We start from the raw sequence: 15,535 nt of genomic DNA on the forward strand, positions 1-15,535 counted from the left end.
AGTGTATTTCAAATGAGCTACTGCCAAAACCCTGCTTGCAGTTTAGTTGAAGATACAAAACATAGACTGGTGAACATATAACAATATATGGACAGTATGTAAGTACGCCCTCATTAATGCTACCAGCATGGTCAACTAGAACTTGCTGCCATGGTAGGATGTTTTGTATCTGTGCCATCCAATGTAATAATCATTAGCCACATGAGGCTTATGGAGCACTTGAAATGTAGCTAGTGTGGCTGAGGAATTGAATTTTAAATTTTATTTAAATTTCATTAATTTGAATGTCAGTAGCCACTGGATATAGTGGCCCGGATATTGCACAGCACAGATAGACCTTCCTTTAGCACAGCAGCCAGAGGACTTCCATGATCTGAAGCCAGTGTGCCTTCTTTTTTCATCATGGCAGCTTTAACCCAAAATGGAGTGTGAGTGTTTCCTGAACTTCTTTGCACTTGAACATGATGTGCTTATTTTGAATGCCCAGGCTTCCCCCTTCATGCAGGTTCCCCTCAAGGCTCTTCCTACAAATCCCAGTTGAAATACCACTTCTTCAATTAAGCCTTTCCCTGGTTTGATCCCAGGCTTACTGACTTAGGATCTGAGAGGCTTGAAAATGGTTATCTCTAAGGCATTTTGTATAATGCTTTCCCCATGGTAGGTGCTTTGTATATGTTGGAGTTGAAAGAGAGATAATGTATATTTACACTGCAAGTGACTGATTGAGATCTGAATATAGGTTGAAATGGTAAGCTAGCCCTGACTGGATGCTCAGTTGGTGAGAGTGTTGTCTTGATATGTAGAGGTTCTGGATTCAATCCCTGGTTGGGCACATATAGGAACAAATTAGTGTTTCTGACTCTCTCTCCCTTTCTCTCTCTCTAAAATAACTTTTTAACATTTAAAAATAAAAAAGTAAAAAATAAAATTAAATGGGAAGCTAGCATGACCTAGGTACTAGAACTCAACAAAGCACATGCAAAATAAATAAATAAATAAATAAATAAAACCCCAAGCTGTAGACTAATGTTGGTTATTAATAAAGATGTGAAAATCTTAAATAAAATATTAGTGTCTAATTTAAAAACATTAAAGATTAATCAATCATGATTGGATAGTGTGTCTCAGAAATTAAATTGATCAATGTATCATACTGATTAAACAAAAGGGAGAACCCTTATATTGCCACAAATGCTCAATAAACAGTCTATAGCAGGGGTCCCCAAACTACGGCCCGTGGGCCGCTGAGGCCATTTATCTGGCCCCCGCCGCACTTCCGGAAGGGGCACCTCTTTCATTGGTGGTCAGTGAGAGGAGCACATTGACCATCTCATTAGCCAAAAGCAGGCCCATAGTTCCCATTGAAATACTGGTCAGTTTGTTGATTTAAATTTACTTATTCTTTATTTTAAATATTGTATTTGTTCCCATTTTGTTTTTTTACTTTAAAATAAGATATGTGCAGTGTGCAAAGGGATTTGTTCATAGTTTTTTTATAGTCCGGCCCTCCAACGGTCTGAGGGACAGTGAACTCGCCCCCTGTGTGAAAAGTTTGGGGACCCCGGTCTATAGTATCTAAACCCTGGTGTTCACAATCTCATAACAAATCCACAAGAAGAGGGTACTTCTATTTTGTTTTGACAGAGACAGAGAGAGAGAGAGTCAGAGAGAGGGACAGTGAGGGACAGACAGACAGGAAGGAAGAGAGATGAGAAGCATCAATTCTTTGTTGTGGCATCTGAATTGTTTGTTGATTGCTTTTTCATATGTGCCTTGACCGGGGGGTGGGGGGCAGCTACAGCAGAGCAAGTGACCCCTTGTTCAAGCCAGTGACCTTGTGCTCAAGCCAGCGACCTTGGGCTCCATTCAAGCCAGCGACCTTTGGGCTCAAGACAGCGACCATGGGGTCATGTCTATGATCCCACGCTGAAGCCAGCAACCCTGTGATCAAACCAGATGAGCCTGTGCTTAAGCCGTCAACCTTGGGGTTTCAAACCTGGGTCCTCCGTATCTCAGTCTGACGATCTATCCACTGTGCCACTGCCTGGTCAAGCGAAGAGGGTACTTCTTAAATGAGAGAAAGAATATCTTTTAGAAACCAATATCCGACAGTAAACTCAATGGGGAAATAGTGGGAGGTTCCTATTAAAACCAGAAACAAATAAAAGATGTACACTATTGTTGTTAAGTGAGATCCACTGATGCTGTCTGGGGAGTGAAGTTGTCGTTCTCCTGCCTGTTTGTAGAAATAATAATCAATACAATCTTTTGGAAAATCAGGTGGTCTGTTTCACAAACCATAAAAATATTCATACCTTCTGACTCAAATATTTACTTCCCAGAAATTCTTCTAAGGAAATCCAGTATGTTGACAGAGAGATGAACAGGTACTTGTTATGACATTATTTAGAAAAAACAGAAATGGAAATAATCTAAATGTCCCACAATGGGAAAATAGTTAAGACTATTATGGGGTATTTCTTCAGTAGAATATGTTGTAATTAGTCATTAGAAATGTTTAAGGCTTTTGATGCCATGAGAATGTGTGTGTGTGTGTTGAATTAGAATGATCCAGATTGTATTTAAACATTCCCTTGTTGTGTATAAAAATCTTCTTGTTTCCAGGTGGGAGAGTAAGAAATCAGTTTTCTTTCTTTTTGGTTCAATTCCCTTCCCACACTCCTTCCTTCCCCTCCCTCCCCAGCTGGACTCAGTAAGGGGAACTTGAGGACAAATTGTTTCTAAGATACCCAGTGTTCCAGCAGCACAGCATACCAGAGCTGGAAAGGGCCTATGTCTTCCTGTCCCTTTTATTTTACACACCACATATCAGAACCAAGGCAATCCCCTTGGTGATGAAGCAGAATTGACTGTTGGTTCAGCATTCCTTCTACTCCCTGAGAAGGTCAGTGATTCACAAAGCACAGCAAGTACTGGGAGATAACTTTAAAGACAAGTGCCTATTCTTTGAAGTCTGTTTCTCACTAGCTATTGACTAGAGCTGAAATGAAATGATGCAAGCACTAAGTAATCGGGAAGGGAGAGCAAGGACAGGGTTATTCTGGTGGAGGAGTGGAGTGAAGGAATTGGTTTGCTATGTCAAATTCTTTCCACGTCTCTGATACCACCCTGTGTAGTCTTGCTCAAGACCATAGAACTATTCTTTTTTTTTAAAGTATAAAATTAGATGCATCAAACTAAGATTACTTTCAAATCTGTTAAACTGTTGAGGTCAGTAATTGACAAGGTGAAGCATGTCTAAGAATTTTTTTATTAGCAATAATTGGATATCACTGCCAGATATAATTGGAAAGAATTAAACAGAGACATTGGGGACTCCATATAGAATATGGCTACTTCCCAAGTACTGTTCTTTTGGAGAGCAGAATGATATCATTTTTTTTTCTTTCACTGGGATATCTTTTTTAGTAACCCCTGGAATTCTTCGAAACTAACTTCTCCATCTCCATTCTTGTCCAGTTCTTTAAAGAGGTCCTCTAGGGTGTTTGGACCCTGGTGTTAGACCAAAAAAAAAAAAATGGGGAAACAAGAGAAAATTAATCAATTAATCAGTTATGTACTACTATACATTTGCTGAAATTAGAGGCACTATGTCTTCATTCTAAGAAGGCAGCTGAGCTTCTGATCATATGCTACTGATAGTTAGAGGTAGAAAAACCCACTTTAGCTGTGATATTGCCCCATGTCACAGAATGGGCTACTCTTTTTATTTTCTATAACATACACTTATTATTTTAATGTTGTGTATTTAATAATCTATATTTTAATATAATTGGTTTTCTATGTAATCTTAAGTATTTTCCTTCATACTTCTAAAACCATTCTTTTGAAAAGGAGTATGAGTGCTTCACTGGATGTCTAAGGGACCCATAGCCCACAAACAGTTGAGGACTCCTGCCTCAAGGTCTCCTGGGAGCTGGTTTTTGTCTTCCTCCAGGGCTGGGCTGGCACATAATTGAGACAGCATGCATGGCTTGCCACTGGCTGACACTGTGCTAAGGGGCTTTCGGTAACTGTGCAATCCTCCCAACTACCCTGTGGGGGAGATCCACTTCACTGATGGACTGAGTGTCTGAGACAGCTACGGACTTACTCCAGGGCCCACAGTTTGGAAATAGAGGACTTGGGGTCCAAACGTTGACTCTAGAGCCCAACCCCTTAACTAACCACTACCCTAGTTTTTCTCAAGCCCTGGGCACCAGCCTACCTCTATGCTAGGCAAGATGACTTGGGATCACTGGTTCTCACACTATGGCATGTATCAGAATCACCAGATGGGCTTGCTGACCTTAGTAAACACAGATTATAATCTCCCAGAGTTTCTGATTCACCTGGTCTGGGGTGTAGCCTGAGAATCTGCATTCTGTTCCCAGGCAATGTTGATGTTTCTGGTCCAAGCCTAGCCATGCTCGGAGAACTTCTGTTGGAGATATTACATGAGCTCATGTACTTCTTGACTCCTTTCTGATTACTGATATTCCTGTAGTGTCCTAAGTTGACTTAATATTTGTCTCTGCCATAAAACTCAAATCCTAAGGCCATTACAACTCTGACTTTCAGGTGGGAGTTTTATCTGTGTCAAAACAGTACCTAGGGAACCTCTTGAAATAATAGTTTGGTTTATATGTCAGCTCCAAAAAGTTTTTAAAATTGTGGTAAAAAACACATAATAAAACATTTACCATCTTAGCTATTTTTTTAAGTATACAGTTCAGCAGTGTTAACTATGTCCACACTGTTGTGCAACAGATCTATATATCAAGATGTTTTAACCCTTAATATTCCTGCAAAGACACTTGGCACTTTGCCATGATCACAAGACCAATCTGTAAGTTAGTTATTCAGCACCTGTTTTATAATTATCAACTTCTCTTCTTGAAGCCTTTACCAGATTCTAAACCACATAGGGTGATGATATGAACAGCTTGGGAAACCTTTGTAATGCTTATGAAAATATAATCAGGTCCATGACTTGGTAAAAAAAAAATTCAAAACTTACTATTAATCTTCCTTCCTCTATCCAAATTATAAAAGTCATATGTGCTTTTTAAAGGAAATATATAAAATGTAGAAAAATTTGAAAATTCTACCAGTCTTACCTTTTAAAGGAACTTGTCTGATTGCTTAGGCTTGCCTGTCAGATTATTATTTTTCTTTCTTATATTCTTTCTTTTTATTATTGTTCCCTCTTATTATTTTTCTTCCTTTTGGACAAAATTAAGTGCCTTTTTATTTTTTAGAATTGAATTTCTCTTAGAAATTTTTGTTTTAATTTCTAATTAAAAAGTCTCCTTTTCTGCCAGTGCCTTTAACTGTTTGGTAAAGTTATTTTATATTTTAACCATGAGAAAATCAGAAGATAATGGATTATAAACTCATTGAATTCAGCCGCTTGTCTTTTTGGTACTAAAAATAGAAACCTTCTCAACAACTAAAACCAGAAAGCCTTTCATGTAGTCATATCGACAGAAGGGACATTTCTGGTTAACCTCTGGGGAGCAAATGCTTTCTTCTGAAGTTCCAGCTAACAAGTAATCAGGTGGGGTGCACCGATTGCATCCCTTCCGTTTTGAAGAACGCTTTTAGTTGCAAAGGGAAGAAGGCCATTGGAACGCAGAGAACCCACCTTTCCCCATTCCTTTTTGCTTCTAGATGCATTTTGATTTTGACAACTCTGGGATGGTTCTTCTCTGCTAAAGAAATTTTATCTCTTTCTGAGGTTGTTGAGAAATGCATGGTTGCCTCATTAACACATATTTATAGTTGCTTAACACAAATTAAAAGAAATTTAAATGCTTTTGAAATATAAATGGGTTTCTATAGAGAGTGATTTGTCACCAGGAAGCAGGTTTTCTTAACGGACTGCCCAGTAAGTGTTGGTCTCTAGTTAAGAGATTGTATCTATAATGATGAAGCGTGTCCAAGGCCAGCTAATATTAATTTACTGGCCTCTTTTCTAAAGCCTGGCACGAACATGCTGAATCCCAGCTGAAAGTCTTTGTGTGTTTGTGTGGCAACCTGTGTGCCTTCCAGGCCTAACTGGATAAAAGTGCCAGTATTGTTTCCATTTACTATGCCTGGTCTGAGAATTCTGGGCTAAGGCTGTGGGGAACAGGAGGCCGGGTCCCTGATTTTTAGGAGCTTGCCGTAAAAAATGTGGCGCACCACCAGGGGAAGAAAGAACACGTTAAGTCCTCTCCCCCAAGTGATGCCTGTGCCTTGGCTGCTGTGTGCTGTGCCCCAGACGGAGCTCTGGTCACTAGCACAGGCCTCACCCTCTTCCTGGGTTCTTTCCTCTCCCCTTCCACCGTCAGAGGCCTGCTTCACGGGGCTCTGCAGGCGTGCACTCACCTTCAGTAAACTGGGGAATTCATTCTGAATCAATAGTGTCAGCTCCTCCTTCGACAGCTGGTTTGGATCACCTTCTTTGGCCGCATACTTTTCAAAAATGCTCTTCAGTTCTTTAGAAGACATTTTTGCAGTCATTTTGGTATCCTGTAAATTAAGAAACAAGTGAACTTACCAAAAAGCTAAAGTGGAGTTTTATACTGATGATTGCCAGCAGGAGCTCAGTGCCTTTGGGCTGTTTCCTTGGCATAGGTGGGAAACAGTAAAGAAAAGGCTGGGGACTGGGGCGAGGGGTGAGAAGGTAGCGGGGAGAGAAAGAGCAGGAGGAGGAAAAGAAAGAGTGTGAACTGTGGGAACCGCACCAGTGACTGCAAACATGTTTTAAAAATACTCATCTTAAGACAGTATGTTAAATGTCTGTTCTTAGAGTACATCTGTTAGGAGATAGTCCCTGAAGGCACACACTTTAATTAGTAATTATGACGTTCTTCACTTTTCGTGTACCTGATCTGCACTCCGTAGACTGTGGTCTTGAAGAAACCTGACCACAGCTTCTAGCCCCTATATTACTGGTAGTTTTCTTAGATAGTACAAATCCACTTTCATAGTACAAACCCACTTTCTTTCCAGACCATTGTCTTTCCCACTATTCTGAAAGGAAGCAGAAAGAGCTCCAGGTAGTACTAAAAGCACACTTACCTGGTCACCAAACAGCAAGGCAGCTGGAAGAATAAATAGGTGTGTGGAGAGCTGAGCAGATCATGCGACTTTTATAGTCCCTACAGACGGACACACCACCCTGATGATGAAATTTTCCTTTCGTTTGCCATTTAAAGGTAATTATTAATGGTTTTTGAAATCCAATCTTAAGACTGCATGAACCTCATAATTAAAGGCGCTGTAAAACTGGCCAACCGGCACAGACTTGTTGAAGCACCTGACCCATAGAATGGGTTCCTAGGTCAAGAGGAACAGCTTAAGAGGAGTTTCCCAGGCTGGAATAATGTTCTCTAACAGGATTTTAGCCACCAGGAGGCAGTAACCTGTCTACAAGGGAAAGCTTCAGGCCAGCGAGAAAACAGACCACGACTAAAACATATTTATATCCATGAGATGGGAGAAGCTGTATGAAATCTATCTGCCACACGTCAAATGGTCCGAAAGACAATTTAAAATGTCCAGGGGCAGAGCAGACAGGCTTTCCCAGGTTGTACTTTTGACAGGTAGGACAAGTAAAGTAGGCATCTTTCACAGCCTTATTAATATTTTTCCATCAATAGTGATTCATGAATGTTATCATTTTGTCAGTGGACCAATAGTTTAGTGCATGTACAGTAGTTAAGACTGGAAACTTCAGAGTCTATGGTAGGGCTGGGTTATTGTTTCGTCTGATCCATGGCTTCCTATTTTACCAAATCAGCAATTGTTAGATTTCCAATCTCTTTAAAAATTCTGAGGCCAATTCTTGGGTTTCTCTAGCTAGTTTTGCTTAAGTATCAGCTGGGGAAATATCCCTGCATGGCAGGGGTTTGACTGTTGCTGATTCCTTTAAGGACAGCATTTCTTGCAGAAGTATCAGCAAGGTGATTTCCTTTAGCCTTCAGAGTAAAGTTTAGAATGCCCTGAGATCTTAATACTAGATAAAGCATCAGGTAAAAGGATAACATCTAATAATTCCTAAACATGTGGGCCATTTTTAGTTTTACTTCCACCGGAAGTAAGGAAGCCACATGTTTTTATAACATCCCAAAGTCACGAGCATATGGACTTTAGTATAAATGCTGGCAGTTTTCCCCTTGGCTGAAATACAAGCTTGAATGAAAGCAAACAATTCAGCCTGCTGTGCTAAAGTAGCCAAAGGTAAAACTGCCTCAATGACTCCAGTTGCATAACCAGCACAGTACTTTCCATTTTCATTTCTAAAACATGAACCATTTGGAAACCATGAGAAAACAACTTTGCCTAGAGGAGTCTCCTGCAAATCATGATGAGGAGTCAGGAGGTTATCCGTCAGTGCCAAGCAATCATGAGGGGCTTCTTGGTCTCAGAAAGAGAAGAGTAGCTGGATTAGGGCTACTACAGTGTGAAAGAGTTGTGTGAGAAGTAGTTAACAGAAGGATTTCTTAGGAAGTGAGGCCACGAACCAAAAGGTGCTGGGTATAATGAGGATTCAGGAGGGCGTCCACTGCTTGGGATACAAACAAGGTGGTTAGAGGGAATCCTGTGACAATGTCCTCAGTGGCCTCAGCTGAGAAGGCTGTGGCAGTAACACCTCTAAGTCAAGGTGGGTATCCAGAGTCCAGTTGCCAACTGTAGTATCCTAGGGGTCTGTGGTGCTCCCCATGTTTTTTGGGTGAGTATCCCAAGGACACTCCCTTTCATTTCATATAAAAAAAGGAAAAGGGGGGTCTAATAATTGGGATGTCCAAAAACAAGTTGGTCTATTAAACTCTTCTTTAAGACTTTAAAGGCTATGTCCTCCCATTCTTCTCATAAAACTAGGTCAGGACTGTCACTCTTTAGTAAAACATACAGAAATTCTGTCATAAGAGAGCAATTCATTATCAGTTTGAGTAAAAGTTTCTCTAAGTTGACCCAAGCCAATTAAGAGGGAGGATTGGAAAAAGCCCCTGTAGTTCCTCAGAGCCCCGTCATTGAGGTTAAGAGGACCTTGGGAAGGCTGCTTAGAAGACTTATTATAAGGCTGAGAGCACCTGATGCATTTAAATTTGTGACAATCTCTTTCCCAAGATCCTGGCTCTTTGCAAAAATGGCAGATACTTGATGTTTTTTGGTTTTGTATTGGAGCTTTCATTTTCTAAGACTGAAAGTTAAAAACCATAGCAGTCTTACTTCTAGATGGCCCATTTAGAGCACGAGTAAGCTGATTTAGCCAAGTTAACTCAATCTTGGGTGGGCATGGTCTCCTATTCCATCCTGGTCCTCTTAACTAAATGGGAAATATCTCAGTTCAGCCTGTTAAACAATGAAGTTAAAGGTTACTCGAGTGAAATCAACATCTGAAGGAAGGCCAGAATTTTCCTTTAAAATGACCTTTAGTCAATTATAATAGTCATGAGAAGATTCATCAGACCTTTGTGAGCAAGTCTGAATTTTGCTGCAAACAAGACGCTTTGGGAAAGCCTTAGAAATTGCTTGGTGTAGTTTTCGAGTGAATTCTATAGTTCTTCCCCCCAAATTAGAGGATTGTTTTTCTAAATTTTTTTCAGGATGTTTCCATTGGGTAATTCTCATCCAGTGTTGAGCCTGGCCTTCACCAACTAACATGAATTAGCTGATCTAAATCAGAAAAACCTGACAGGTTTCAAAGGCTGACAGGTCTGAATAACAATATCAAATTCCTCAGCAAACTTGTGAGAATCCTGTTTCCTTAGGAAATTCTTAACGCCAGGAAACATATGCAACTTGAGATTTGTTAGGATCCCCAGAGAGCTGAACTTTAAATTGAATTGTCCTGATAAGTTGAGGAGAAAGAAGTGGGAGAGAATTTAAGGGAAGAGGGCACCGGTGGTGAACTGGGGAAACTCCGTAGTGAAGGCAACGTGGTATCAGAGGTGGAGCTTGAAACAAAGGAGTTGGAGAAAAAAAGCTTGAGGATGCAGGAGAAGAAGCCTATGGCAAAGTAGTCATAGAATAGGGGACTGGGAGATGCATCCTGAGACAGTGGAGTAGAAGGGAAGGGCAAGACAGCTGTGTGGATGAAGAACATGTGGGAAGCCATTTTTCTCTCTTTAAAAGTTCAGTAGCCTCTCTTAATTCTAAAACTTTACTTTGCAATGAAGCACCTTTAAATTCTTGGTGCCATTTGAAAGCCTCGAAACACTATTCAGCATAGGCAATCCCTTCAGTTTTGCCAATTTTAATGCTATTATTGCCCAATTCGGTTTTAAAAAATGAAGTCTGGGGATCTCAGAAGTTCTCCACAGTGGCCACTGATTTTATAAATTACTGTTGGTCAGAACTGTCCATTTAGTTAAATATGTGCATGAATAGTGTTAGAGTCCCTGGAACGGGATGGTCCTACAATATTAAATAACTGACATCCCATTTTTCAGAGACTTTTCTCTAGAGCAAGGGGCCCAAAGCAATCTAAAACAGCTCAAGCAATGTGCAGGGTAGACATCAGCCAGCCTCGCTGGCCCAAGGCTTAAAAAGCCAGTTCTAGGAAACAACTTGTTCTCTGGAGAGCCTGGCTGCATGTAGGCTGGGCAGCACTTTTTCAATGAGACAGTCCGGTCTAATACTCAACCAGAAGCTGACTGATTCTAGTAGAAATATCCCCTGTTCCAAAGGGAATTGAACAAAAGCCAGCTAGTCTCCAAAGATAACATGATCCTGAAGAAATCAGGCTGCAGTGCCAAAATGAGTACTCACTAATAACAACAGACAGACAAGCAGACAAAACCCAAAAAACCTAGACAGTGTTCGAATAAAGCCTTGAGAACTTCAAAACACAAAAAGTGAAAGCGCGATTTCAGGAGAAGCAAGCAGTTAGCCCAAGGGTTTTTGTAATGCCAGCAGCTAGTTGCTCACCTGCTCGGATGCTGTCAAGTTTAAGAAGTGGGGGAGAGTATACACAATAATTTGTAGTTTTATTTGGCAAAGCAAGGTTACCAAGAAGCATGGTCATTTTTCAACTTTTTAATTTGTTGTTTCCATATCTTCTTTTTATTTATTACCCTTTTCCTCACCTAATATACTTTGTTAATCATTCTAGAAACTAGTAAAAACACTTGACTTATTTTTATTCAATTGGAAATACTTCAAACTTTGGAACGGCCAGGACTTAAAATTAGAGACTAAATTTATTTCGTTTGGAAAGAGTTACATGAAAGAACTGGGACATTTCCAGGGGACATTGATCTAATGCTGATTGCAATTCACAAGGAGGGGTTCCAGATCAACTTTAAAAGCACTTATAGCTTTTAAACACTTGTACACTTCTACACTTATATAATTTTCTCTGACCCTTTATTGTATTACCTACAAATTGAGGATCAAACTATTGGGTTGTATTTCTCTCTGATGATTTTTAATTCTAAAATTCTAAGGACTTACTTACCTTGGAGCACAAATGTGAAATCTTATAAAGTTCCTTAAAAATTTCCTGTCAGTCCTGAGTATTTATCATTCCATGCACCTTTGTTGTCTTGTGTATGTTATTCTTGCTTTCATTACAGATTATTTTACTTTGATATGTAACAGTATTGACTACATATTGGCACTCTTCTTTGAGTAAGAATTGCATTTTGGTTTTAGTTGTAAAATTTTACACAAAAAGATTCTGATGTTGGTAATGTATTTTAATCAAGATTTTGGAGATTTTTAAAAAAAATTTATACTCTGTTTTACCTGGGAGCAAGTAGACCATTGTTGAATGATCATAACAAGAAATATCCTTTTCCTCTAAGACCTTTTATTTTTTTATATTTTTCTGAAGGTGGAAACGGGGAGTGACAGTCAGACAGACTCCCGCATGCGCCCGACCGGGATCCACCCGGCACGCCCACCATGGGGCAACGCTCTGCCCACCAGGGGCGACGCTCTGCCCACCAGGGGGCGATGCTCTGCCGCAACCAGAGCCACTCTAGCACCTGGGGCAGAGGCCAAGGAGCCATCCCCAGCGCCCGGGCCATCTTTGCTCCAATGGAGCCTTGGCTGCAGGAGGGGAAGAGAGAGACAGAGAGGAAGGAGGGGGTGGGGGGTGGAGAAGCAAATGGGCGCTTCTCCTATGTGCCCTGGCCGGGAATCGAACCTGGGTCCCCTGCATGCCAGGCTGACGCTCTACCGCTGAGCCAACCGGCCAGGGCTCCTCTAAGACCTTTTAAAAAAGAATAAATCTATAGAAAATTTGCAAGGATAGTTAGTGAACACCAACCCACCTTTCACCAAGATTTACTAATGGCTAACATTTCCACATTTGCTTTCTCTTTTTATTCATGGACATCCCTACCCCAAATCATTTGAGAATTAGTTACAGACATCCTGACAATTCTCCACTAAAATACCTCAGCATCTTCTAAGGACAAGGACAGTGCCTTATACAACCACACTGCCATTATCACAGCCCATATTAAAATCCCTCCAATTGTTCAAATAGCATTTTATATTATCTGTTCTCTCAAAGTACCACTTTGAGCTAAATTTGACATGGCAGTTGTTATATTTTATGAGTCTATATTGAAGAAATGATTTTAATTACTATATATAATCTTAACTATATGATTTCAATAACTTATATGACAGATAACATGTTATATATAAAACACATGGCATAAATTGTATAATGATGTATATATGTATAAAATTAACTCTAAGAAAAACATTTGAAACGGTATTGGTTAACAGTGTTTTAGGCTACAAAGCTCTCATTTCAAGGGAAGATATCTAATTTAAACAGGCCCAATGCTGCTTGTCACAACTTAGGCTTGTAGTAAATACTAACAGAACTTGAAAAACAACCTGTGGGTCTTCTTATATTTTCACTTGCTCCCCTCTGCCAGTCACATTTCTCACCTCTTATTCTTCCATTTACCTGTAGACTTAGGTATGAGGGTAAACCTGCAGTGGGAAACACAAAATCCACCAATTAGATATTGTCATGAAACATTAACTAAAAATATATGGAGACAGGTGATAAATACAGGGTGTGTTCAAAAGAGTGCATTTTGAAACCAGAGAAGGGGAAAAAGGACAGGCACAAGGTTGGTAATGGAAAAATGCAGAGGCAAAGGTTATTTAACACCTCACTGTTCAATTGCTTGATCTTTGGACAGACTTAAGTTTCTTCTAGAAAAGCCAAGAGTACGTTATTTTCAAAGCTCTGGGCACCACAGGCCTCCACAGCCATGTTATTCAACTGCAAGTCCACAGCAGGCAGTGCCTGTAGAAGCAGCTTCAGAAGAGGGTACAGAGTCAGTATGGAGGGCTTGCAAAGCCAACGGCTGTGAAATGCTGTGTATGGGTTTGCAGTTTTGATCTTGAGGTCTAGGAGAGACTAGCGTGCAGCTGCCCCTAAAAGGGAGCGCCCTTGCCCTTGCCTGCCTTCCCTGTGCTCTATGACAGAGCTCACCTTCTTCTCCACGCCCGGCCTTTGCCTGGGCTGGGAAGCTCACTGGCTTGGGGGCCTGCCTATGCTGCCCTGGGGGTTGAGTTCCCAGAAGCCTCTTCATCATGCCCATGCTTAATGAGGGCTGATTTTTTCCGTGGTCACTGTGCTTCCCTGACACCTGACCTGTTTGCACCCCGCTGCAGAGATATTCAAGGACTTCTTCAAGGTCACATCACTGGGGACTGGTAGGTCCGAGATTCAAGTCTAGGCACGGCATACACCCTCAGCCACCATGCCACCTGCCCTCCCAGAAGGAAGGCTTCTGTGAGAAGAACTGGTCAGTGTTAGTGTGAGACCCAGAGGTAGAACTTAGACTTAAATGTTATGGTCACACGTGAGGATAGAAGAATGCTCTTTTCCTGATAGAAGAACATAAGCCCTTCTTTTGCCAGTGAAAAAAGTTTAAAAGACTGGAAAATATGTACATAGTTATAGCACTGCTCAGTGCATTCACCATCGTAGATTCCGCCCTCATGCTGTTCTCAGTGCTGAAGGCAGAAAGGGGAGTAACAATCCTGTGTGACAGGAGAGGTGGGCTTGGGCACTGTGGCCCCTGTCACTGGAGTGACCCATCTGCAGCTCGGGACAATCTACGGCGTCTTGGAGACCCTTCCTCTGCTCTTAGTCCTACCAACCAATCCCTCAGTCTCCTTTGTCAGTTTTTGATAAAAATCCAGAGAGATTACATTATGGAGCAGTTGATCAGAATCTGAGACAGGTTCTGGGAACTAGAATTTGGACATCGTTGGGGGCTCATTATTCAGCCTACCAGAAACACTAATTGCAAATGAATAAACAATCTATAAATTATTTTTGTGGTAGGGTGAACATAACAATGGTATTAATTATGAGGCAGTAAGAGCTAGAGGATGCCCCTGATACACAAGCCCTTATGGAATGGTAAGGAGAAGGCATCTTAGGATAAGTAGTGGAAGGGTTGTATGTATATAGTGAGGTGGTAGAGGGGTGCAGAGGGGCCATCAGCAATGGCCTGCTTTGGTTGAGATAGGAACCGTAGGTTAGAGTATGTGGGGAGTGCCAGGTGGGTACTGGAAGTGTCAGGGCTACCACTTTGTAAAGTATGTGATTGTCTAACCACTGTGATGTACATCTGAAACTAATACAAAATAATAGTGAATATAAACTGTAGTTTTTAAAAAAAGAATACATGGGGAAAGCCTAGCTAGACGGTTCCTGAACGAGGTGGAGCCTGAGCGCCACCTGGAAGAGTTGAGGTGTGATTTGCTGCCACGGGAGGCTGCTGTAGCTGCAGTATGACACAGTATCACTTAACAAAACATTGATAAAAATTGGTTTGTACTTTATGCTCAACTTGATCATGACTCAGAGAATCAAAATTAGAAAAGTCTTCAAAATGGACAGAAAAAGCTAATGGACAATAAGAAAGGAACGGTTTGGAGAATCTTTGCAAAGGACTATACATATTAGAAAGTTTGAACGAATCGCTGTGTGTGCTGTCTAAGAGACTGGAAGTAGTCTGTTGGAGGGTAAGCCCCCCAGTGACCCTGAGGGAAATATCCAAAGGCAAGCGATGTCAGGGAAGCGGGCCTTGCTGGGGCTCTGTCAGAGGCTTATGCTTCTTTACTCACAGTCATCTGTGAAGCTCGTATTTGATAAGAGAACCTAACTTCCTTAGACTTTGTTGTTTAAGATGCCTGAGACTCCTGAAGTCTCCAACCAATTACAGTTTTATTGTGGGCTGCAGAAACTTTGGTAAAGGTTAATTAGTGCATATTTATCCTTATGAGGTGCTTTTACATCTCCTAAAGCTTTATCACCACCAATATTCGTTACTTATTGATCCTTATTTTTTCTTCTGCTATGTAACTTGGTTCCAAGAAAGAACAGATCGGTAGTGGGGAACAGAAGTCAGCCCGTGTTTATTTGGGCAGGCTGAGGCAACCCTTTTGCAATGGAATAGGCATTTTTCTCTTAGATGCAAGATCTAGGAAATTTTGGAAATGTTGAGTTTAAAACTAAAGCACCTTTGAGGTTCTTTTCTTTTACTACCCC

The 15,535-nt window shown here is 40.9% G+C and overlaps 2 protein-coding genes across 7 annotated transcripts in view; one reads left to right on the forward strand and one right to left on the reverse strand.

Annotated features, from left to right (window-relative positions):
• The window catches only part of CTPS2 (CTP synthase 2), a 134,441-nt gene that overhangs the window by 58,861 nt on the left and 60,045 nt on the right, over positions 1-15,535 (forward strand). The window lies entirely within an intron of this gene.
• S100G (S100 calcium binding protein G) lies at positions 3,254-7,222 on the reverse strand. Its single transcript, XM_066249344.1, has 3 exons — positions 7,069-7,222; positions 6,373-6,516; positions 3,254-3,513 (listed from the first exon to the last, which is right to left on the reverse strand). Exons 2-3 carry the CDS (start codon positions 6,505-6,507, stop codon positions 3,409-3,411), a joined length of 240 nt encoding a protein of 79 aa, XP_066105441.1. The 5' UTR covers positions 6,508-6,516; positions 7,069-7,222; the 3' UTR covers positions 3,254-3,408.

The sequence above is a fragment of the Saccopteryx bilineata genome, chromosome X (genome assembly GCF_036850765.1).
Source record: "Saccopteryx bilineata isolate mSacBil1 chromosome X, mSacBil1_pri_phased_curated, whole genome shotgun sequence".
Lineage (NCBI taxonomy): Eukaryota > Metazoa > Chordata > Mammalia > Chiroptera > Emballonuridae > Saccopteryx > Saccopteryx bilineata.